The sequence below is a fragment of the Rutilus rutilus genome, assembly GCF_951802725.1.
Source record: "Rutilus rutilus genome assembly, chromosome: 8".
In the NCBI taxonomy this organism is placed as follows: Eukaryota; Metazoa; Chordata; class Actinopteri; order Cypriniformes; family Leuciscidae; genus Rutilus; species Rutilus rutilus.
The window spans coordinates 13,659,616-13,684,610 of NC_140222.1; the positions used below are offsets into that span (position 1 = coordinate 13,659,616).

The 24,995-nt window shown below is 39.0% G+C and overlaps 2 protein-coding genes across 3 annotated transcripts in view; one reads left to right on the forward strand and one right to left on the reverse strand.

The window, feature by feature from the left end:
- Nucleotides 1-24,995, reverse strand: part of LOC311295158 (uncharacterized protein) — a 149,064-nt gene that overhangs the window by 21,994 nt on the left and 102,075 nt on the right. The gene's annotated exons all lie outside the window — the stretch shown is intronic.
- Nucleotides 282-11,724, forward strand: LOC311296099 (SLAM family member 9-like). Of its 2 annotated transcripts, XM_084417744.1 has the most exons (8): nt 290-357; nt 1,200-1,517; nt 1,724-1,750; nt 1,847-2,014; nt 2,083-2,202; nt 2,728-2,795; nt 3,060-3,174; nt 10,136-10,270. In XM_084417744.1, exons 1-7 carry the CDS (start codon nt 309-311, stop codon nt 3,153-3,155), a joined length of 846 nt encoding a protein of 281 aa, XP_084273870.1. In that variant the 5' UTR covers nt 290-308; the 3' UTR covers nt 3,156-3,174; nt 10,136-10,270. The 2 variants fall into 2 exon arrangements, with proteins under 2 accessions (XP_084273869.1, XP_084273870.1); XM_084417743.1 differs by having other exon boundaries at nt 282-357; nt 1,724-2,014; nt 10,136-11,724.

Below are 24,995 nucleotides of genomic sequence, written 5' to 3' on the forward strand. Positions count from 1 at the left end.
TGAATAAATATACATAACCATCTTAAAATCACTAGAATTCGAAGAGTTCACTAGATATTCTTCTACTTTTGCCATTTAACACAGTCAGACAACTACTTTTCAAATATTATGTTAAATGATAAGAAATAAAGAGTATTTCACAAATTAAGAACAGTTAAAGTCTTGATAAGGCCAGATGAACTATAACATTATATGATGTGCAAATGCAGCGAGGGGAACTAGGAGGGTCAAACTGTGTTGTGGGAGGATTCACACATATAGATGTGTTTTTCAGCAGAGTTTCATCAGACACCGAACAACTGAGGAAAATGTTTCATGTGTTTGTTGTATTCTGTTTGTGCTGCTGGAGTCTGATTGGTAAGTAAAATTATGGTTTATTTTTTTTTTACATTTTTTTTTTGTTTCAATTTAGAGTAATACAGTGGCTGCTATAGCACGCTCAGTAAAAAGGTTAAAAAGCTGTTTTTAGAAACCTGTTTGCTTTGAGTTCATATCAATAATGGATTTATTTTGTAATGCAATAAGTAGCCTGGAATATTTAGTATGAAAATCAGATGTTTTACTGTGTGTTTGGTTATGTGCTTGTTTAAAATTGACATTTGCGAAATCAATAATAAGGGTAGCAAACACACGATGAAGGGGTCTAGATTGTTACATGTGTTCTTCATCTGGGCCTGGTTATCTGTCCTTTATTCAAAAATTATGCTGCCAAATTAGTCCATTAATTGCCCCCCTTTATATTTCCAGGCAGGCAATCACGTAAGCGCTGGTGCAATGTTTTCTCTCTCTGCTTGTTTCTGACAATCTCTCTGTAACAGTAGAGGTTTATAAACACATTTTACACATTTATTTTTCTGTATCTGCAAAAGCTGCTGATGTCAGAGAGAAGTTTCTGGTGTCAGTAAAAAAGGAAATTGAATATTAACATTGTTAATGTTTTTTGCAATTGCGAATCCATCGTTGTGGACCAAATAAACTGTAGATGAACTTAAATCCCAGATTAGAATAATAATCCCTGATTTGTTAATCTGTGTTTAACATTAAGTGATGCGACAAACTCTACGTGGTTGTTAATTTAGTTTTGTGTTTCTGCCGCTGTTCTGAATGTGCTCAACTTGTAAACTATAAAAACTACAGCTGATTTCAGGCTTTGTAAACCATCAGAAACATTAATCTGTGTAAATCTGTTTGTTCATCAGGTGTGTTTGGTGATTCAGTGTCAGTGATGGAGGGAGATTCTGTTACTCTAAACACTGATCTTACTGAAATACATGAAGACGACGAGATACTGTGGAAATTTGGAGCTAACAACTCTCTCATATTTAGAATGAATAAAAAGAAGCAAATCTTCTCCACAAATGATGTTCCTGATGGGAGATTCAGAGACAGACTGAAGCTGGACGATCAAACTGGATCTCTGACCATCACAAACACCACAACTGAACATGCTGGAGTTTATCAACTAGATATAACTGGAGCGAAAAAATCATCAAAAACATTCAGTGTTTCTGTCTATGGTGAGTCGAGACGTCATTTCTCTAAGCATGTACATATTCTATTTACATACATTCATAGATTAAATATTTTTATAGTTTGAGCTGACAGAAACATTCAGTAACCGTTAACGCACTAAACACTCACTCCACACAAACTACAATTCACAACACCTAAAATAGACTGAGTGTTGTGTTCACATTTCTGTTTATTCTCTCATGTTTTCCAGCTCGTCTGCCTGTTCCTGTAATCTTCAGTAATTCTTCACAATGTTCTTCATCATCATCAAATTGTTCATTGGTGTGTTCATCAGTGTTGAATGTGTGTGATGCGACTCTCTCCTGGTACGCAGGAATCAGTGTATTGTCCAGCATCAGTGTGTGTGATCTCAGCATCAGTCTCTCTCTACCTCTGGAGGTGGAATATCAGGATAAAAACACCTACAGCTGTGTGCTGAACAATCCCATCAGCAACCAGACCACACATCTGGACATCAACACACTCTGTCACACATGTGCAGGTACCACAGCACTGATCATATATGTGTTTATGTACAAATACACTCACACTAATGACTCTCTCCTTCAGTTCCTCCAGTCTCAGTGTCTCTGATAGTGTTGATCTCTGCTGGATCTCTGATGATTGTAGTTGCACTCGGGCTCTTCTGGATCTGCAAAAAAAGAAAAGAAAGCAAAACAGACACAGAAGGCAAGAGTTACAAACTGACTTTAACAAGTATTATAACAAATAAATAGTCTACTATATTTTAGTGGATTGATAGCCCTTTTAGCCCTAAATTATAATTTAAACTATTAGTTTCATAATTTTGTAGTTAACACCTTCTAGATAAATATAAAATGAAACCCAAATTATATGTGTAGTGATTGTGTTTGGCAATTTCTGTAGATTACATTCATCAGAATACATGTCTTTGTGTAATGACACTGAATGTCGCTCTTTACTGGGTTTCAGAAATTATGTGTAAAGAATGTCTCTCTAAAATAATGACGAACACATACTCTGTTCGTAACTTTTTTCTGTATGAAAAAGGCCTAATGACAAATTAAATTTGTTGATGCCTTATTTAAAAATGGCAGTTCTAAACATTTAATGAAATGTGCAATGCCTTATTTCTGACAGTCCTAATAATAACACATACAGTATGTTGTGAAGAATCAGATGTAGTTAGGATTGAGTTTTGTTGTTTTAATGCATCTATTATTGTTGAAACAGTTGAGACTCGCGAAGACGAGATCACTTACGCTGAACCAGCGTTCTACAAAAGAAATGCACATAAATCGGTAAGATTATTTATTTTTTGTTGAGTGTGTTTGTATCATTTCAGCCAGATGGAGATGGAGATCAGTGTTTTTGTCTGCATAATCATCCATCACATCACACATAACAGCACCATATCAGATATTTACAAGAACCATGAGAGCATCATTCCATGCAAGAAACACTTGTGTTACTTAGAGAAAAATAACCCTATGTATCATATTGCAGTCTTTAGGATGAACCTATCACATTCATTATTATTATCTTCTTCTATGTGTTTTTTACAGAAAGTAAAAGAGGAGGATCATGTGGTTTATGCACCGATTACAATGAGAAAAGTATCAAGACCCAACCGTGTGACCAGCGACAACCTTCAAGTCTGAGTCTGTGGTTGAGCTTTTGGTGAGAATCAATCATCGTTTTAAAGTGTGGTACTTAAAGATGGATTCATGAAATGGTCTCATAAAAACTGCCTAAGAACTTGACTTGTATTACAAGGATATTTAACAAATGATCTCAGTCGTTTGGCCCATTGGATAATTTTATGTTTGGCTCTTAAAGTATTAAAGAGATCATGTGTGTAGGTCTCATGGAAAACACTCATCAAAAGGTGAGAACCTGCTGTGGTCTCAATCAATGTGGTTTGATCTGCCAGGTGGATGGAGAGCTTGCTCATGAGTGTGTCTGCTGCTAGACGTGTGTGTTTGATGTCAGTTTGAGTGCATCTGGTGAATAGTGTGTCTCTAAATAGCCTGTGGTTGAAGGACTTTTTCCATTCCTGCTACACATGAAACCGTTTGACCTCTGCTCTAAAAAACCTGCTTCAAAAATACTGAACTCGTCAATGCTGGTGTTTGACAAAAGGCCTTAAATTATACAGAGATGTTACTTCAAAATATGAAAATATTATATACTTTGTGTGCATATGCATACTTATACTCATGCTGTGACCCTACACTTCCTTCTAAAAATAACTTGACACCTTTTTGATACTTTGATAGGTAATTTCCTGTTTTTTTATGTAATTTTATATAACAATAAAGTTATTTATCTAAAGTTATTAAAGTAGTTTATCTTTAAAATATGCAATCGTGCACATTACAATAAATATGACAATAGAATAAAAGAAAGATACAAATGAAATAAACAGTGCTTTAAATGTTGTTGTTTGATTATCAATGACACAGACAGCAGGTTTATTAGACTGCCGTCTCTTTAAGACCTGATGCACGGATCCAATACATTGGAACACACCTGATTTCTTTCTCAAAAAAGTAATTTGCGTTACTTCTCATGTGTTTCCTCCCAACACTGTGCACAATATTGTGGTGTTGCTGAGATGCAAGACAATCCATCAGATGAGTTTAAGGGTAGTAGAGAAGTTTTATTGAGGATTACAGACAGGTGGAAAAACGTGTCTTTCTTCCCTCGTCTGTTTTTGCTCATACACTACTTCCATTCAAAACTGTTTTAATGCACAAAAAGTGTTAACAGAGTGCTTACGATTTCAGTAGACTAGCTGATTCTTGCACATGATAAGCACAATTACACACAGAGACATGCATGAAGAAGTGCAGGATATAACAATGTAAGCTCACGCTCGATCGGCCCAAAGCCGGTGTTGTGAGCGAATGTTTGACTATTCTTTTTAACTCTTTAATGAAAATAATGTCAAAGATGGTTAGAATAATCAATTGTAACAATTTATTATGTCAGGTAAATGTATCATGCCAATTTCATAATCAATTCAAAGATAATCGATACAAAACATCAAATGCTCTGGGATAAAGAGAAGAGATGCAAACCCATTAAAATACATGATGCTGAAGTCTTTTAGGTCCTTCAACATCATGGGCTCATCTGAGTAACAGAAGGCCCCGGTCTTCTTGTTGCATTTCCTTATATAGACAGAAACTTCTTTCACATGGAAACATCTGATAACAATGGGAATTTACATTCAGAGTTGACACCTTTTGAGGGTGTGAGACCATTTGTCTAGAGACCACCTTCTTTTGTGTGCCAGCTATCTCTAAACTCCTAAAAACCTTATCACCTTTTGTTTTACTTGTTTGGAAATGAGACCTTTGTACCAGTCGCACTGAGACATTTCAAATGATACCAAACATTTATAAAACCGGATAATTGTTATTTAAACCATATAGATTGTGTGTAAATCTCATGATTTTAGCATAAGAGAGAGAGGGTGGGGGAAGAGGGAGAGAGATGTATTCTGAGGTGAGACTTTTGTCTCAAATGGTGAGTTCAAATGGTAATTTTCTTTGTTCTCTCAGAGAGTAGCTCTCTTACAACATCAATTTAAAGAAATAACGTAAAGTCATTTTAACATTATGCTCATTTAAGGTAAATCATGAGACAGTGGAGATATTCTTATTGTGTGCTGCTCTTCAAAAGAAAAAAAAAACGTTCACGATTTTGCTCAAATATAATTAAGTACAAGTATAAATCTGTTGTGTTATTATACTTTGCTCTCAAACTGTGTTTGTCATGTTTACAGCACATGTGAAGAACTTTTTTTTTTTGCTTCGTAATTGATTCTGATTGTTTTTTGTTTTTCTGCACTTGAAAAACAAAGCAAGACAGAAAATGAGAAGTTAACAAATGATTAGAAAAGTATTGTAAAGCTCTGTGAGGCTCCTTTCAGTCTGTCATCTATAAATTAAGTTTGCCTTCATCATAATGTACAGGCCAGGCTTGTTAACACCCCAACACAACGTAACGAGTGGACCTCTTCCCTCTAACATATTCACATCTCTCGACCCACTTTGTAATTTGTACGTGATCACAGGAAAAGGCTGGTTGCTCTTAAACAGGTTACCGCCCTGTGGAGTTCCCCCTCTGCCACAAACTGCTTTTCACAAGTTCACACTTACATACAATTAGAGAGGGTAAAGTTTAATGCATATTTGGCGTGCTGTCTGGGGGGAGGGCTCCGAGCTCGGAGTTCGGCCCAAACCCAGAGTAATCCCCCCCGTATGTAAATGGTTATGGCTAGAAGTGTGGAGAAGGGGTGGTGGAGGGATGCTGCTAAACTGTCAATGGATTGAGGCGAGACAGCTGAATATATATATATATATATATATATATATATATATATATATATATATATATATATATATATATATATATATATACCTCTTATCATTGATTGCTGAACTATAAAACATCATTAATATTATTTGAATTTGCTTGTATGAAGGTGTTGACATCTTTGCAGCCATTTTCAGTGATGTCTCTCTTTCTCATTTCACTGTCACACTTCTGCTCACTCATATCAGGACCGAAATGCAGAATGAGTTTTATGAACTCCATGACCTGTGGTGAACAATACATACATCAAAACACCTTTACTGACATTTGACTTATAAAGTAGTTTGGTTGTGATTAAGAAAATACTGTTGAGACCCTTCCTTTGTTTTTACTTGGACATATCTTAGTTACTTTAACCCCGCTGTGCACTGTTTCGTACACACACGGTTCCGGTTCCTTTTGTTTTTCTGTATTTGTGTTAAAAAAAAAAAAAATTGTATATCTTGCTGTGTAAAGTTCTTAAGCCCTTACCTTGTTGTTGTGGGTAAATTAATATTTTGTTGTCTTATTTTGCCTGAAGGCTTTACGGTAATGAACAAACCTCCAAACACAAGTTTAGACTCCACTGTTGAGTTTTTATTTCAATCCTAATGTGACCTTTAAACACTGGACAGGGCAAACATGATCTTGATTTATGGGAATTTCATCACCATTATTTGTTATTTGCAAATATTCAAAAAGGAAAACATAATGGCCCTCATTTATCAAAAGTGCGTACACCAAATTTCCAGCGTACACCTGGCGTACACCCAAAACCACGGTGACTTTGAGATTTATCAATATGGACGTTGGCGTACGGCACGCTCAAATCCTACGCCAGCTCAGGAGGTGGTGTACGCACGTTTTGAGTGCGGGAATGCGCAGAAAAACTATTCCTAACACCACAAAACGCACTGACAAACTAAAAGATATGATATATTATGACCCACTGTAAAAAAAAAACAACAACATAGTAATTATAAACTTCAGTGTTTATTTTTGTGCAACATGGACTTCAATGTTTAATTTGTGTGACTTTACCAAAGCATTTGAATTGTAGGCATATGTATTCCTTCAGTTGCGAGCCTTTGCGCTTCACCTGACGTTTCAAGCCTGTTTATACTTTCGCCTGGCTCCGCAGCGCGAGTCTCCGCAGACTGCGCGCGCACCTCCCCAAATGGCGTTTATACTCGACGCGCTCGCAGTTGTACTATTCTTTGAAACGATGGTTAGGCCAGGGTTAGGCCCGGCAGGTGTGCACTGTGCACGGACTGGGTTTAGTAATGAAAGGCTTTCAATGACCAAAAAAATAATTCAGACTGACAAAATAATAAAAATGACATTCTTCTTCTTTTAAATAATAATAATAATACAAATAATAATAATAACGACATTCTTCTTCTAAATAACAATAAGCGTCATTAATAATAAAAATCTAGAAATCAATTTTGTTTCTTTCCACTTCCCTGGTTTCGCTTTCTCTTTCTCAAAGAAGTTTCTCTTCTTTGCCGTCTTCCGTGTGTCCATGGCGTAAAATGAGGGCGTGGAGGGAGCGGAGACTTGAATATATAGGGGCGTGTTATTCTAATGACGCTCGTTTTCAGCCGCGGCATTTATCAAGCGCAGGTATTGCGTACACCTGGATTTCAAAGGTACGCACAGCTTCATAAATCAGGCGGTGAGAAGAGTGTAAGCATAATCTTACGCCAACATATACGCCCGTTTCTACGCAAGAATGATAAATGAGGGCCAATGAGTCCAGTTTCTACCACACCTGAGCTCCTTTATTCAGTTTTTTTTAATTATGTAAAATATCGTGTCGTGATTCACACTGTTGATTTGATTGTTTTACTCTAAATTGGTGGTTGTCAGATAAAGTAGCACATATGATCAAATTGAAGTGTCACTCGCATGTAAACCATCAATTCTTGCCGTTCACAATCAATGTAAGAACGCAGACAATGCAGTAGGGTCTAATAATTAGACACACAAGGCTATAATAAAACTTTATATCAGAAAGGAGATTTAGAACATCCCAAATTTAAAATATTTTTTACACAGTGGGGTGATGTACCACATGAGGGCGCTCCACATTATAAGAACCATTCGCTCTAAATACACAAAAATGTGATTCTTAGTTATAAAACAATTTTGTTCATAAATATTGATTTATCCATGATTTATTGATCTCAATGTGGACATTGAAAAGAAACAAAATATCTAAGTGCTGGCATGACTGTACTTCTCACTTACACTTATTTATAATAAAACTAAACAAAATGATTTTCAGTGTGGATGGATGTCCTTCTTACCTCTGTTAAGTGAGACGAAAGTCACTGTGCGGTCCCGTGGTGAAATGATGTCCAACCTAGTGGTCTAGAAGCAAACCATTCCTACACTTTGCATTCGGGGGACGGTCACGGCTTCCCATTTGGGCTGTCCCTGTCACCCTGCCGCCCTTACCCCTCTGTGGGAACTGGGTGTTCACATCCTCAACTATCTTGATGACTGGCTCATCCTGGCCCACTTGCGAGATCAGTTGTGTGAACACAGGGACTTGGAGCTCAGACACCTCAGCCATCTGGGGCTTCAGGTCAACTGGGAAAAGAGCAAACGTGCAGAGGATCTCCTTTTCTTGGTATAGAGTTGGACTCGGTCAACCTAGCTCGTCTCACGAATGGGCGTGCTTTGTCAGTGCTGAACTGCTTGAATCCGTTCAAAGGCAGGACAGCCGTCCCACTGAAATGATTTCAGAGGCTCCTGGGGCATATGGCATCCGAAGCCACGGACACACTGCTTGGATTGCTTCATTCAAGACCATTTCAACAGTGGCTACACAACCGAGTCCCACGAGATGGGCACGATCCGAATGACTATCACTATCGGGCGTTCAGCCCGTGGTAAGACCTTGCTTTTCTACGGGCCAGAGTTTCCCTAGAACAAGTGTCCAGGAATGTTGTTGTCGCAAAACAGATGCCTCCACCACTGGCTGGGGTGCCGTGGTCAACTTGCATGCAGCCTCTGCCTCCTGGGCGGGACCTCGACTGCAGTGGCATATCGATTGCCTCGAGTTAATAGCAGTATTCCTTGCCCTCGGTCGGTTTCTCCCATTGCTGCAGGACGCATATACTTGTCTGGACGGACAACACATTGACCATTGCGTACATCATTCGCGAAGGTTGTCTATGCTCCCGTCGCATGTCGTAATTGCCCACCATCTCCTCCTCTGGCTTTTGAGCTCAAATGTGCAGCTGACGCGCTCACAGCAGCTCACACTCCCAGGAGAGTGGAGGCTCCACCCCCAGTAAGGTCGCTTAAAGGCGCTTTGGAGTTGCTCAGGTGGACCTGTTTGCCACTACGGACACGTCCACGTTTCTCAGGAATGGAGCACCATGGCACCCGCGTTAAGACTTCTAGAACCTCTACGTGTGGTCTCTGGAAAGGACGCAGAGGTTTTTAGTGACCTACCCTCAGTGGCAGTAGACACTCTCACTTCAGCTAGAGCCCCTCTACGAGGCGCGCTTATGCTTGGAAGTGGAACCTGTTCATTGAATCGGGCTCTTCTCACCAGGAGGACCCCCATAAATGTCCAATCAGAGTCATTCTTTCCTTTCTGCAAGAAGGGTTGGAGTGAAGGCTGTCTCCCTCCACCCTGAAAATGTATGTTACTGCTATCGCCGTACATCACAACGCAGTAGAAGGTGAGTCGGTGGGAAAGCACGACCTGTTAATCAGGTTCCTGAAAGGAGCGAGAAGGTTGAACCCTCATTGACCTCGCCTCATCCCCTCTTGGGACCTCTGTCTTACTGAGAGCTCCCTTTGCAGTCAATTGAGATTCATATCCTTCCTAGTGTTGTCCAATATTCTCACTGCATGGGACAAGTAGGAACAGAAGTGAATTACTTCTGTGTAAGCCCTGTCTGTCACAGTGTGAGACTGTGTTTTGTGTTTATTGTATTGTATTAGTGTTGTTCCCTGAGTTGCCACCAGATGTCTCTTCCCCTCACTGTCATATGTATCATGAACTGCATTTCCCATACTCCTGTCTGTTAATCATTGATCATTTGTCACCAGCTGTTTCCCATTAACCTGCAGATATAAGCTGTGTCTTTGTGTGTGTCTTTTGCTGGTTCATTGTTTGATGTCACTGGTTGTTCTGTTGCCTTCTCTGTGTCACCTGTTTGGATTATCATTTTGTGTACGGCTGTGAGTTTTATGTTTTATTAAACACTGTTAACCTGCAAATCCTTCTCCTCATCCCTTGATACCGTGACAGAATCCAGCGTCTGAGGTCTAGTCTGGCAGAGACTCCATTAAGGTCAGTGCGGAGGGCTGGCCTTCCAACCCCGATGTCGGTTTTCACGAGGGCCACTGCCAAGCCTGCACCCGTCCTCAAAATGGCCGCCGCCAAGCCAGCAGCAGTACCCAAGATGGCTGTCACTATGCCTGCACCTATTTTTGAGACTGCTGGGGTTATACCTGCCCCTACACTCCAGATGGCTGTTGTCTCAGCGTCACCTGTTCTAAGGAGGGCTATCATCATGCCTGCACCTGTTCTCAGGAAGGCACCAGAGGTATGTTCATTGGACTCAGTATTTCCTGTGTTTACCATGGCTCTGTGGTGTGTGTGGTCTGCTTTCTGCTCTTCTGTTCAGCAAGATGTCTCTCAAGCCCATGAACCTGAATCGGCCGTTAAGTCTGAATCGGAGTCTCTTGAACTTCCTGTCACGGCTGAGAGGTCTGAGCCTGAGTCTCTTGCACTTCCTGTCACGACGGAGAGGTCTGAACCTGAGTCTACTGTACTTCCTGTCACGGCTGAGGAATATGAACCTGAGTCTACTGTACTTCTTGTCACGGCTGAGGAAGATGAACCTGAGTCTCTTGCACTTCCTGTCACGGCTGAGGAATATGAACCTAAATCTCTTGCACTTTCTGTCACGGCAGAGAGGTCTGAACCTGAGTCTACTGCACTTCCTGTCACAGCTGAGAGGTCTGAACATGAGTCTACTGCACTTCCTGTCACGACTGAAAGTCTCTCCGTCCTGCCCAAGATGGATGACTCCGAGGTCTCTGAACTCTCTGCCTGGCCCAAGATGGCCGTCCCCGAGCTCCTTGAACTCTCTGCCTGGCCCAAGATGGCCGACCCCAAGCTAGTTGAACTGTCTGCCCTAGCTAACCTGGCCCATAGGGCCTCTTGTGCTTCTTTGCCCAGGTTCCTGTTACCGCCAGCACCACCATGGGTTGCAGCTCGGCTCTGGTGTCTGGAGATGCCTGCAGCACCACCCTGGTCTCCAGCGCCGTTCTGGTCTCTGGACCCGCCTGCGGCCCCGCCCTGGCTCCCTGCACCGCCTGCGGCCCCGCCCTGGCTCCCTGCACCGCCTGCGGCCCCGCCCTGGCTCCCTGCACCGCCTGCGGCCCCGCCCTGGGGTTCTAGACCCTCCATCCCTCCCCCAGATCCACCTCCGTTCCTCCACCCACCTGAACTTTTGTGCTTGGTCTTATGGAGTGTCTGGAAGCCACTCCTTTTAGGGGGGAGTACTGTCACAGTGTGAGACTGTGTTTTGTGTTTATTGTATTGTATTGTATTAGTGTTGTTCCCTGAGTTGCCACCAGATGTCTCTTCCCCTCACTGTCATATGTATCATGAACTGCATTTCCCATACTCCTGTCTGTTAATCATTGATCATTTGTCACCAGCTGTTTCCCATTAACCTGCAGATATAAGCTGTGTCTTTGTGTGTGTCTTTTGCTGTTTCATTGTTTGATGTCACTGGTTGTTCTGTTGCCTTCTCTGTGTCACCTGTTTGGATTATCATTTTGTGTACGGCTGTGAGTTTTATGTTTTATTAAACACTGTTAACCTGCAAATCCTTCTCCTCATTTGATACCGTGACACTGTCCTTCTTCCTCCCCACGGGTGCAGGGGGATTAGCGGCTTACGCGGGACACTGGAAGGCATAACTCAATGTAACTTGTAGTTACTGACTGAATGAGAATGAAAAAATTACCAATATGGTTGTATGGGTTGGAGGACTTGTTGGGAGAAACTGCATATCAAACCTCATATATGCATACCCAAAATTATGTGGAGAAAACTACAGTACCATTATATGTCAGCTTACATATAGATTCCAACTTGCCAAAACAGAGGTAAGAGGAGAGAGAAAATATACCCTGTTTCTATATCTGATTCACATGATTCCCACCATGGAATGTCAATCAGGGAAATTTTATCAGATTGTGATTGTATGTCATGTGATGTCATGTTTCACTCATGTTGGGGTGACAATATGATACTTTGTGTAAAGAAATTACCTGATTCAAGCAGCTAGCTCATCCAGTCACTTAATCCACCAACTAAAACACAATCCTATCAATAATTACAACCCCCTAGTAAAAGCTGGAGCATGATGGAAACTGATACTGATACACACTATGCAAAACCTTGCAAAATATAAGTAATAAAAATGTTAGTAGTTAACTACATGAAACAAGTTGACTGTTGATTAACCAAGCTCTCCATTAAACGACCCTAACAGCCCTAAAATTGAATAAAATATAAAATATTATAAAAAACTTCATATTTAATCGTTTTAGATGATAATTGAATTTAACAGATTACACCTTCAATAAAACATTTGCAATTGTTTTGTAAAAAGTGTTTTTTATGCATGTTTGGACTGAGTTTTCCCTGCATTTACACTGTTCTGACCAGCAGGGGTCACCAACAGTGAATCATTTTGTGAAGCAAAATGAAAAGCTTTGTTTCTCCCATCATAGCAACAGATGGCAGACTGTCTGAGGCAGGACATTATGAGAAGAGAAACCTCCAAGTCTCTGCTTGCTGTGCTTCTTTGGCAGCAGCACAGCGGAAAACAGAATAGAGAGGGAGAGAACAGACAGTACAACAAACTCAGCCGCCCATCGATCAGGACATTACAAGACGTAACAACAATCATTATAAAGTTGCTATAAAGTAGCATCAGTGTTGAAATCATTTATAACACAATGATGCAATATTATCTTATATTATATATTATCAACAAAAATAGTTTTTTTTACAGATTCCAGCCATTATGAATGAATCATATGTTTTAAATAAAATGTATCACATAAACATGCAAAGATTTACAATGAGCACCAGAAAAAAAGACAAATCCAAAATTGGGGACAAGAATGCTGCCAAAAGAAAGAACCAAGAAAAACTTTAAGTCTAAAGCTAAATGCTAGACTGAACAGAGTATTTAAGTGAAGGCAATCATCTCAAAATAGTGATAATAGTCTACAAGACAAACACAAAATACAATATTTTGTGTTTGAAAACACCATATGACTAAGTCAAAGTATATAGTGTATATAGCTACTATAAACTATAAACTACTGTATATAGACCGCCAGGGCCTTACGCTGATTTCCTAAAAGAGTTTGCAGACTTTCTCTCAGATCTATTGGTCAATGTCGATAAAGCATTAATTGTTGGAGATTTTAACATACACGTAGATAACACAAATGATGCGTTAGGGGCTGCGTTTACAGATTTATTAAACTCCTTTGGGGTCAAGCAAAACGTCACTGGTCCCACTCATCGTCTTAATCATACGCTAGATTTAATTATATCACATGGAACCAATCCAACCGATATAGATATTATACCGCAAAGTGATGAAGTCACTGACCATTACATGGTCACTTGCATACTACATACTGCTGAAATTTGTCATGTTGCGCCACGTTATCGACCAGGCAGAACAATCCTTCCAACCACTATATATAGATTCTCAAATAGCTTACCTGATCTATCTCAGTTGCTCAGTGAACCCAAACAAACAGATGAACTAGAGGAAATGACTAGCACTATGAGCACCATTTTCTCTAGTACATTAGACATCGTTGCACCAATTAGATTAAAAAAGGTTAGAGAGAAAATGAAAGCACCATGGTACAACAGTGCTACGCATGTTATCAAGAGAGAAACTCATAATTTAGAGCGTAAATGGAAACAAACTAATTTAGAGGTCTTTAGAATCGCGTGGAAAGACAGTATGTCACGTTATAAAAAGGCCCTAAAAGCAGCCAGGGCTGAGCATCTCCGCAAACTAATAGAAAATAACCAAAATAATCCAAGGTTTTTATTTAACACCGTGGCTAGACTAACAAATAAACAGACGTTACCTGAGCAAAATATTCCGTTACAGTTTAGTAGTAATGATTTTATGAATTTCTTCACTGAGAAAATAGAAAGCATCAGAAACACAATTGTAAATGTACAATCTTTAATGGTGTCTTATGATTCAGCCTCAATTATCCCTCAAGAACAACTACACCGCTTTACTACTATAGGACAGGAGAGCCTCTTCTCAAAATTATTAACTCGTCTTTATCTTTAGGTCATGTTCCAAGAATATTCAAGTTGGCAGTTATAAAACCTCTTATTAAGAAACCACAATTAGATCATAATAATCTAGCAAATTACAGACCGATTTCAAATCTTCCATTTATGTCTAAAATACTAGAAAAAGCTGTGTCCGCTCAACTGGGCTCTTTCTTGCAAGAAAATGATATCTATGAAAAGTTTCAGTCAGGATTCAGACCGCACCATAGCACAGAAACTGCGCTCGTTAAAATTACAAATGATTTACTTCTAGCTTCTGACCAAGGCTGTATCTCAATACTAGTTTTACTCGATCTTAGTGCTGCGTTCGACACTGTAGATCACAAAATACTCTTAGATCGACTACAAAACTACACTGGTGTTCAGGGACAGGCATTAAACTGGTTCAGATCGTACTTATCAGACCGTTACCATTTTGTCTGTTTAAATGGGGAAAAAAATCGATCATAACTCCAGTAAACTATGGAGTGCCGCAAGGATCTGTGTTAGGCCCTCTATTATTCTCAATATACATGCTGCCACTTGGTAATATTATAAGAAAACATGGAATTAATTTCCACTGTTATGCGGATGACACTCAATTATATATTTCATCATGACCAGATGAAAACAATAAATTATCTAAATTGACAGAGTGTGTTAAAGATATAAAATACTGGATGACGTGTAATTTTCTGCTATTAAATTCAGATAAAACGGAGGTATTACTTATTAGTCCAAAAAACTGCCCACAAAACCTCTTACAATACAACTTTAATTTAGAAGGGTGTCCTGTTACTTTATCCACTACAGTAAAAGACCTGGGTGTTATATTAGACCGCAACTTGTCTTTTGAAAATCATATTTCATATGTTACAAGAACAGCCTTTTTCCACCTTAGAAACATTGCTAAGCTATGTAATATGCTATCTGTTTCTAATGCAGAAAAGTTAGTTCATGCATTCATGACCTCGAGACTAGATTACTGTAATGCCTTATTAGCTGGTTGTCCTGCATCCTCAATAAACAAGCTACAGTTAGTGCAAAATGCAGCCGCTAGAGTTCTTACTAGATCAAGAAAATATGATCATATAACACCAATTCTATCGTCTCTACACTGGTTACCTATAAAGTTCCCTATCAATTACAAAGTATTACTACTGACCTATAAAGCCCTAAATGGTTTAGCTCCCCTGTATTTAACGGAACTTCTATCGCCCTACAATCCATCGCGCTCTTTAAGATCACTAAATTCGAGGCTTCTGGTCATTCCTAGGATATCTAAGTCCACTAAAGGAGGGAGGGCGTTTTCACATTTAGCTCCTAAACTCTGGAATGGCCTTCCTGATATTGTTCGAGTCTCAGACTCGCTGTCCCAGTTTAAAACTAGATTAAAGACGCATCTCTTTAGCCAAGCATTCACATAATACTTACCTTTTATACTACAGTTGAATCAGATTGAATGCATTAATATTATGAACAGCAGTTACGCTAATTATTTCCCATCTGCTTTTCTGTTGTTATCTCGGGACGCTAGTCCTGAGGTAAATACAGATCGTCAGCTCCAGTTTGTATCCAGCCTCCCATGGAAACTACAGATGCCCCAACACCCGTGAAGAGACGACTCGACGCCCGTGAAGAGACGACTCGACGCCCGAGAATGTGAAACAATATGTATTGTGAAAAGCGCTATACAAATAAATTTGAATTGAATTGAATATTTAAATAAAAACAATCACATATCAATCTTAACACAATAGAACAGCACCTCATAAAATTTCACGTTATTTTTTTACAACTTCAGGTATAGGAAAACTGAACGTTGCACATTTCAACGAACAAGTCTATATTTCTACCAAATAAAGACTTATAATTACATTCTTTTATCAAGTATACAAACATTTGTGTGTTATATTGCTGTTATAATGCCCGCCTTGAGGTAATTGTAAAAGAACATATGCAAATAGCCCCGCCTCCACTCACTCATTTACACCAGCTCACAGATTCTCTCTGCCAACTTACTGAGGTAAACGCTGCACAATGATATCGCTCTCTACGTCAGACACATAAGAGTCATTTATATGATTCGCCTTTTGCTTGACTCTGTTAACAGCTAATAATGTGTTGCTAATGCTACACAAACCATGTTCCCGTTCGCCATCTCAGAGTCAGAAAGCTGCCTCAGTATCCGTACAAACACTTTGAACAACTCAGAACGTCAGTGGAGAACAGCATATAGTTCATTATAACATCATAATATAAATCATACACCCTATTGCTAAATCGATCCGATTTTTTCGATCATCAGAAAAATATACTCTCCAGGCTTCCCTGCTAGTTTGCTGTTAATGATATGCTAAAGCCCGCCGGAGCGTTGATCTGATTGGTTACAAGGTAGTTTGTGACGTCAGAAACACCAGCGATTTTAAACTGCATTTTTGAGACTGTCTTTGGTTCAGTGCAGTTTTAAGCAGAAAATACTCAGCAATGCTGTTGACTTATGAATTTATACGTTTTTTTTTTTCTTAAAGCATATTAAAAACACCACATAGACATATTGACAAAATTAAAAGCTGGATTTTCAAAACAAAGGTACTTTAATTTTTTTTTTTATTCTAACAAATCATTTTTGGATGTGATATTTAAATTGGTATGTAATAGGTGAAATTTGACTGGTATTGGCATGGACTGCTGAAATCCTGGAATCGTGACAATTACTCCATGAGCGACAAGAGTTTCAGCTGATCCTCTTTACTTTACTAGTAGGAAGTTTAGGAACTCTTTACAAGTGAAGTTGTGGAATCTTTGACGGCTAACATTGCAAGGATGATTGATTCTAAACTAGAACTGATTCTGGAGAAAATTCAGGATGTTACAAAAGAAGTGCAGCATACTAATAACCGAGTGAAAGAAGTGGAGCGAAGAATCCTACTTCTTGAAAATGCGACTACTGGGACTGAGAGTCGAGCTATACAGATTGAAAAGACAATCTCTTCCCAAACCAAGCGAATAGATGATCAGGAAACAGAGGGCGACATCATAATTTGAAGATCATCGGCCTTCCAGAGAAGACCGGCTGTGGTTAACTTTACAGAAAAATGGATTCCTAAAATACTCCATCTGGAGACGCAACCTGGTTACACTAAATGCGTGTCTATAGCACCATAGGCATAATTTGGCAGGTGGGACATGTCCCCACCAGCTGGAATGAGCAAACAGGATCGGAGAGGTATGAATTAGGAACTTTAACCATTTCCTAATTCTCTTCAGTGTCCCTTTCAATGAAAGTATTAAAAGGATGCATTATGTTGCACTGTTTTACTGGCAGCCTCAGCCTGAATCTGAAGTATTCGTCCTCCTCCTCAAAGGAATGTCATTCAGATCAGGTGGTAAGCTATTGTTATCATCCCCCTCCTGTAAGAAAACACAGATTCACAGAAGGTTAAAGTTGATGTTTCAGTTACACAACAAACACAAACACACAACAGACTGAATTTAGTTTTTTTCCTGTTGTTTGTTCAGAGGTTTAAATTTCCTAAATATTGTGCAAAACACTGATGTAAGATACATCACATCTTTTGTACTACAGTAATATAAACATGAAGTATTATGATTCCAATATGACAACTTAAATGCTTAAACTGTTGTATTGGTGTTTTGAATAAAGTTGAAAAAAGTGTATTTTGTTTATTTGGGAGTTATTGATTGTTTTGTTGTTTCACTGGTGAATATCTGCTTCTGTACTGTTAAAAAAATATAACTTTTCAGTGTACGTTTCTGCTACACACAGAATTATAATAATATTAAAATATATTCATACCACTGTTCTTTTAAAGGCATTTTTGCCCCGTAAATCTCTTATATCTTGTTAAATTAGCTGTATGTAATACTTACTCTCTGTGGTACTGGTGCATGGGGCCTGTGGTGACGATAGTAAATCACACCAGCAGCAGTTACAGCAGCAGCAGCAAACACCAGCAGAACACCAACAACTATTCCTGCTACAGCTCCTGAAGACAGACCTGAACCTGGAACAGATGAAGACAGATATTCATTATTCCTAGAGAGTGAATGATAATACATCAGGAATTTAACAATACTGTACGATAATGATTTAACTGATGAATGGCACCATCTGTTTCAGCAACAGCTGTTAAAACAGCTTGAAAGTACTGAGAGATCAACAGGAACCACTATTCACAGGAGTAAATATTTTGATATTAGGCATTTTTCATGTTAATAACATTAGTCAAAGTGTTATGGAGTCAAAGCTCACTTTTTTAAACAGTCCAGTGCCCAACCTTTATTGGGTTTATTTAAAAAATATTCAACCATTCTTTAAATTCCTCGAAGGAAAATGCATTTAATGGCTGACTATATTCTCACCAGTGACACTAAGATTGAATTTCTGCACACTTTTGCTGTTGTTGTTGAAATCAGTAGTTTATAGAGTCCAGAGTCTGTGTTTCTGGTGTTTGTGATGATCAGAGATCCAGTCTGATGATCCAGCTTCAGTCTGTCTCTGAATCTCTCTTTACACTGTTCATCTGTACAGATCTTACTCTGATCTCCATTGATCCGAGCTATGCGAGTATCATTAAAATGCCACGTCATTGAATCATTTGTTTTTTTTTATTACACCAGAATTTAAAGTAACAGATTCTCCCTCCTTCACTTCATCTCGTTCAGCAGCAGAAACATCTGAAACACAAATCAACAGATGCTGGAGGATCTTTTGCTGACAAAAACAATGACAACAAACCCTCCACAACATGAACGAACTGTGATCATGGATGCGATTGCACAAGCCCTTTCTTAACTTTCTTTTTGAAAAGGAAATGTGTGCTTTTAAACTCATTTTACATTCTTACTTTATATCTGTTACGGCTGGTGCCGTTTTGTGTTGTTTGTTGGCCGAAGTCAAACTCCGACAGTTAATGTTATTCCCCATACCCCTTAATAACTGCAGGGGACGTAACAATATCAAATCCTCATTTAAACAAATAATAATAGAAGTTGGCCAGAGAACGCATGGTTATATTTAAACTTAACTGAAGCTTCCTGTGAACGCTAATATATTTATCATCATAGATCTTTAGTTGTCGTTCTTGTGTGTAAAGTGAGATAATTCTATAAACTGCACTTATGCTGCAAGTTTGCAAAGATTATCTGTATACTGTATGTGAATTAATACAGGCAAAGAAAATAACTCTTAATATCAATGTAAAAGAATCAATAAACACTTAATGTGTTTAAACATATTTAAACTGCATTTAAACATTCATTAACTACTCACCATGAACAGAAACATTGAAGATCTTGTCACTGCTGCTGTTACTGCTGGTGATATTCAGTTTATATTCTCCAGAGTCTGTGTTTCTGGTGTTTGAGATCCAGTCTGATGATCCAGCTTCAGTCTGTCTCTGAATCTCTCTTTACACTGAACATCTGTGCAGATATCACTGAGGTCTCCATTGATTTGAGCAATACGAGTGTAATTAAAATACCATTTAATAACTTCTTGTTGGTTTGTTTTAAAACCAGTGTATAAAGTGACTGAATCTCCCTCCATCACTGACACTTCATCTGATCCAACACCAACACCTGGAGAAGAAACACAAGCCATACAAAATATTCAATAGTGCTGTGATTTTTTTTTCTACATATGAAGATTTTGATTAAAGAAATATGCCTGAATAACTTCAGTCTTGCAGAGTTTCACTCCAACCCTGATAAAAATGTAGCATGTAGCTTTCTAACCCTTAAGAGTGTTTACAGTAAGTGTGTTTTATTAGGGTTGGAAACCCGCGGGTTTTGAAAACTTGGTGGGGCAGTTTAATTTTGTAGTGTTGGTTGGTCACAATTTATGATTCATAGGCTTTTGGCAAATAACAAAAAAAAACATTTATTTTTATTTAATTTATTTGCAAATTTAGAATGATTCACTTTTATTTCTAATGAAACCATTTTTTTTTTTTACATACAGCAAACATCTCCTCACTATCCGCTAGCTGCCTCTCCCCTGAACACACTGTAAAAAGTCTCTGTAGACAGCCTCTGCATGTGTAATTGCGCGTCAACGCGGACAACGACGCAGAAGTATAAAGGAAAATCAACGCGTTGCCTACAGCGTAGAGGCTCCGGCGTAGGTCCGACGCAGAAGTATAAATCAGCCTAAGTCCTATTTATACTTCTGCGTCGGACCTACGCCGGAGCCTCTACGCTGTAGGCAACGCGTTTTCATTTATACTTCGTTGTCCGCGTTGACGCGCAATTACACTTGCAGAGGGAGCATGTGAAACCCGAGGGAGGGGTCCTAGCAGACCAATCACAGCGCTTGCGTCCGCGTAGAGTTGACCCGTTGTTACATTTTTGGAGAGGTGCACGTCAGGGTACTCCGAAGGGTACGCGCGCTACACACAGCCTACGACGTAGCTACGGCGTGAGCCCGACGCAGAAGTATAAATGAACAGTGTAGAGGCTCCGGCGTCCCCTTCAGTCAAGTCCGAAGCACGACGCACGCAAGTGACGCAACCGCAACGCGTTATGGCAACGACGCCTCACACTGACAGATGCGTAAAAACAAACGTGAATTTATGCTACTTTAATTTTGAACACATTGTCATGTTAATTATAATCAAATGCATTTTGTTTCATTGACCACAATATAGCTGTGTTTGAGTCCCTCACCAGCGGCGGCCTTAAGCATCTGGGGGCCCGTTTCAATAACTAATAGAGCAGAAAAATATATACTTCAGTTCAGATCGCTTAAGCCGTTCGCGGGGGCAGTAAACGTCGCCATGGTAACCGCGGCGCGAGTTCGACCAATCAGAGACGTCAGTGTTTTGCTTAGAATTGTGGGTAGTGTAGTATTTCTCCAGAAGATCGCAAATAACAAGGTCGATTTCATACCTTGTGGCTTTTATAGGAGCAGAAACATTCGTTTCACAACCTCGTAGCCTCGTGGTCAATCTACCTTGGATGGTTTAGACATTATGACTAAAAATCAATATCCTGCGGAGAAAATTAATCGGATTTTGCTGGTCTGTTGGGGCCCCCTTTGGAGGGTGGGGCCTGTTTCAATTGAAACGGTGTATGGCCGCATCTGCCGCTGACACGACACCGTTCTAACAGAAAACCCTTAATGCGCTCCGGCCCGCTCATTCGCACAAAACAGTGTCTGGTGTCTCAAGAACACACTCCCGAAAATAGGTTCGAATTAAAGGTGCAAACGATTATTCGCTATCTCTGCGCATATCTATGCAACCTCTGGGCAAACACAGACACGTGTGCATCACGTGTTCAGTAGGTATGCGCGTTTGAATATACTGTATATGTGCGCAGGCATGTATCTTTCTTTGCAAACCAACCCTCAACAAACTACTTGTCTGGCCTTAAATATTTATTGTGCAGAATTATTTATCGCTTCCGCATATCCATGTGGTGACTCTGTCATGTGTAGAAGTAGAGGGAAGGGAAGGAGGCTTTCACAGGGGAGAGACATTTTCATCTCAACCATTTTCACATTGATGAGCGCTGTTAGACCGCTGAGGCAGACCAGACTAAAAATTTAACTTTTAAAACTTTTTCTCATCCTAACAACATTTAAATTTAAAATATTGGGAGGACAATTTGTCCATTTCTAATTATTGGGGGGACTTGTCCCCCTCAGTGACTATGCTGCTTAAATTTAACAGCAGGGGTTAAACTGTTTTTCCCACTGCAGAGCTCCATCTTGTGCCCAAAAAAAGACCTTACGTCTGAAACAATAGGGTGGTCTCGTGCTTGTTTATCTGTCAAAAGAGCCCACCTCATAACTTCTGCTCTCTATGACTCGGGTCCCTCCTTCAATGTGCGTCTGTGGGATTGTTTCACCTATTTATTGTCCAGCAAGTGAAAATAGTGCATCTGAGATGTACACAATGGATGATAATATACAGTATTCAAGTCTTATGCATACTAGAACATCATCTTATTATAGCCAGGAATCCCCTCCACCATCCAATATAAGTATGTATTAAATAAATATCTGAGTTGAACAGCTAGTTGGCTTGAGTAAAGGTCAAAAGGTGAATCCTTTGAAATTTACACTTTTCTGCATTGATTATCAGTTGAACGATATTAATTGAACTGATAAATGGCTTCATCTGGTGTGTTTTTGGAGAACAGCGTCATCACTGTAAACTCAATAGGAAACACTATTATGAAGCTCTTTCTGATTCTGCGGTTGATGTTTATTGAGTCCAGAGTCTGTGTTTCTGGTGTTTGTGATGATCAGAGATCCAGTCTGAGAATGTAAAAAATGTGGTTTTATGTTTTGTTTGTGTTTTCAGTAACTTGACATTAAAGCATTGTAGGATTGAAAATAATCCAAGATATTTTAAATGAACAAAGATATTTGCTTTACTGTTTCCACCCCTTCTTTCCACCACAAGGACCATTTGGAGTTCCAAAAGGCACAGAGGTTTCTGATAGTGATCTAGGCCTGTAGGCCAACATGTTTGTAGGGGAGAACCGGGGCGAAAGTAACGCGGGACGAAAGTAACAAAGCGATTTTCTCAGAGCCCTGACTATATTTGCATTTCAAGCTATGATAGCACGTTTAGTACGCAACCCTTGATGGAGCTGACAAATATCACGTGAATTTGTCATAGTTTCCCACGGTTAGGTCCGGTAAGCAGTTTTCGAGTTCGATAAGTAAATTACTGAAGCGGTACTTTTTTTCTAATTACAAGTTGTGTTTTTCGTTTCATGTCACACAGTAATGATCAATCTACATGTTATTAAGTGCTGTAACACATCCTGAAGTTTGTCTTGTCAGAGTTTTTCAGTATAAAAGTAAATCGGGTTTAAATGTCAGGAGTTCCTGTCGGGACGAAAGTAACACTTGTTACTTTTGTCCCGCTATAGTGAAAAAAGTGTTTCTTTTGTCGCGCTGCTAATGTGGTGACTTTCTCTGTGTTGCAGCATTTATTAAAACATGTTTATGTCATATTATACCAACAGAATATGGCAAGAGTGAGGGTCAGTAAGACAGATAGAGGTCTGATTCAGCCAGATGTTTATGAGAGGGCGTTCACATTTAAATCAGCTGATTTCTGTGTCACTATTTTTTTCACTCAATCTGTCACATTTAGGTTTTAGCCATACCTTATATCTTTTCCACCTCCACCTATTAATTTGCAAGGTTTCCATCCTGATGTTTTTATGCAGATTTTAAATGTATGCATAAAAACAGCTTGATGGAAACATGACTATTGTTACATTATGTTGAGAATTTATATTATGGTAATTTAATTTAATTTTTATATTGTTCATGTTGAAAACACATTTTATATTGACATTGCCAATAAAAAAATAAACTCTAAACAATTCAAGTTTGTACTGTTGGGTTATTTGAAACATTGATGAAACTGAAATTTAAAATCAAAATGTAAATTAACAATTTTTTGCAAATATAAAGGCCAAAATTTGCAGTTACATGTTAACAAGGTCATATACTCAGGTATATTTAGGCTAATAAAAAAACAACAAAAAAACAAACAAGAGTAACACAAAAAATCTAGCTTGTATATTGTTGTGTTACTTTTGACCCACCTGTGTGTTACTTTCGTCCCAACTGACGGGGTCGAAAGTAACATGAGCAGTCTTAAGTTCAAAGTGAAATTATACTGAAGTCCTTCTACATTTTTACAAAATACCACCTGGTATTGATAGACCACACTTGTGAGTGACTGACCACAGCAAAAATATATCTCTGTCTAAAACATCTTTTCAAATGATGTTTTTCTGAAAAATGGTACTTTCGCCCCTGCTCTCCCCTACTTTGGGGGTCGATGAATTGTCACACCTTTAGTACAGTGGGGGAAGTGTAATTATCTGATTGGTTAGTTTGAATGTCTCACATCTGGGTTTTAGTCACATGGTCAGGAAAGGATAAAAGAAGATTGAAACTGTTGCTCTGTCTCTTTGGTGCTCTGGTTCTCTTCTTCCATGGGTCCCTTTATTGGGGCTCTCTCTCTCTCTCTCTCTCTCTCTCTCTCTCTCTAAGTTATCATCATCTCATACATCTATTTTGTAACTATTTTAAGTGTAACCATAACCATATTTTGTCATTACACCTTTTCAATTACAACTAATGTGCTAACTATAGTTTTGATTTGGTATTGACTTTGAAGTGCTACATATTGCAATACAATATCGTCACTCTCTATAGCAACACTCTCCAACATATTTATTAAGCTATTGTAACTGCACTTATTTCCTTCGTTGGTATAAGTGGCAGTGGGTGGAATAGACAAGAAATGTGCAGTCTTCTACCATCTTGCTAATAACGTTTCTTTAGTCATTCGCCAGTCTTGCAGCCTGAACCACTGCAGGAATCCACCCTTACAAAATAGACCCAATATACAGTATATGTCGTATTTCATTATGTGTCATTGTGCCTCACACGCTGATTATAATCAGATTAGATCAGTGTGTGAACGTGACATTATATTGGTATGAGATTGTGCAAGATTTTTGTTATCTATTTGTTAAGTATACTCTGACACTTCAATAATATTTCTCATCAAAATGCTAAAACACTCAGTGATTGCAAAATAAAGATTTTCACGAGTGGAAGTGTATACATTTTAAAACTCTTACCAAAAATCTCACAACATATGAGATGCACATTAAAAAAAAAAAAAAAAAGTCAGCATTTTATCAATTAGGTTGGTGCAATATCAAACCTACTAAGTATTGTGCTGCAAACATTTATCCG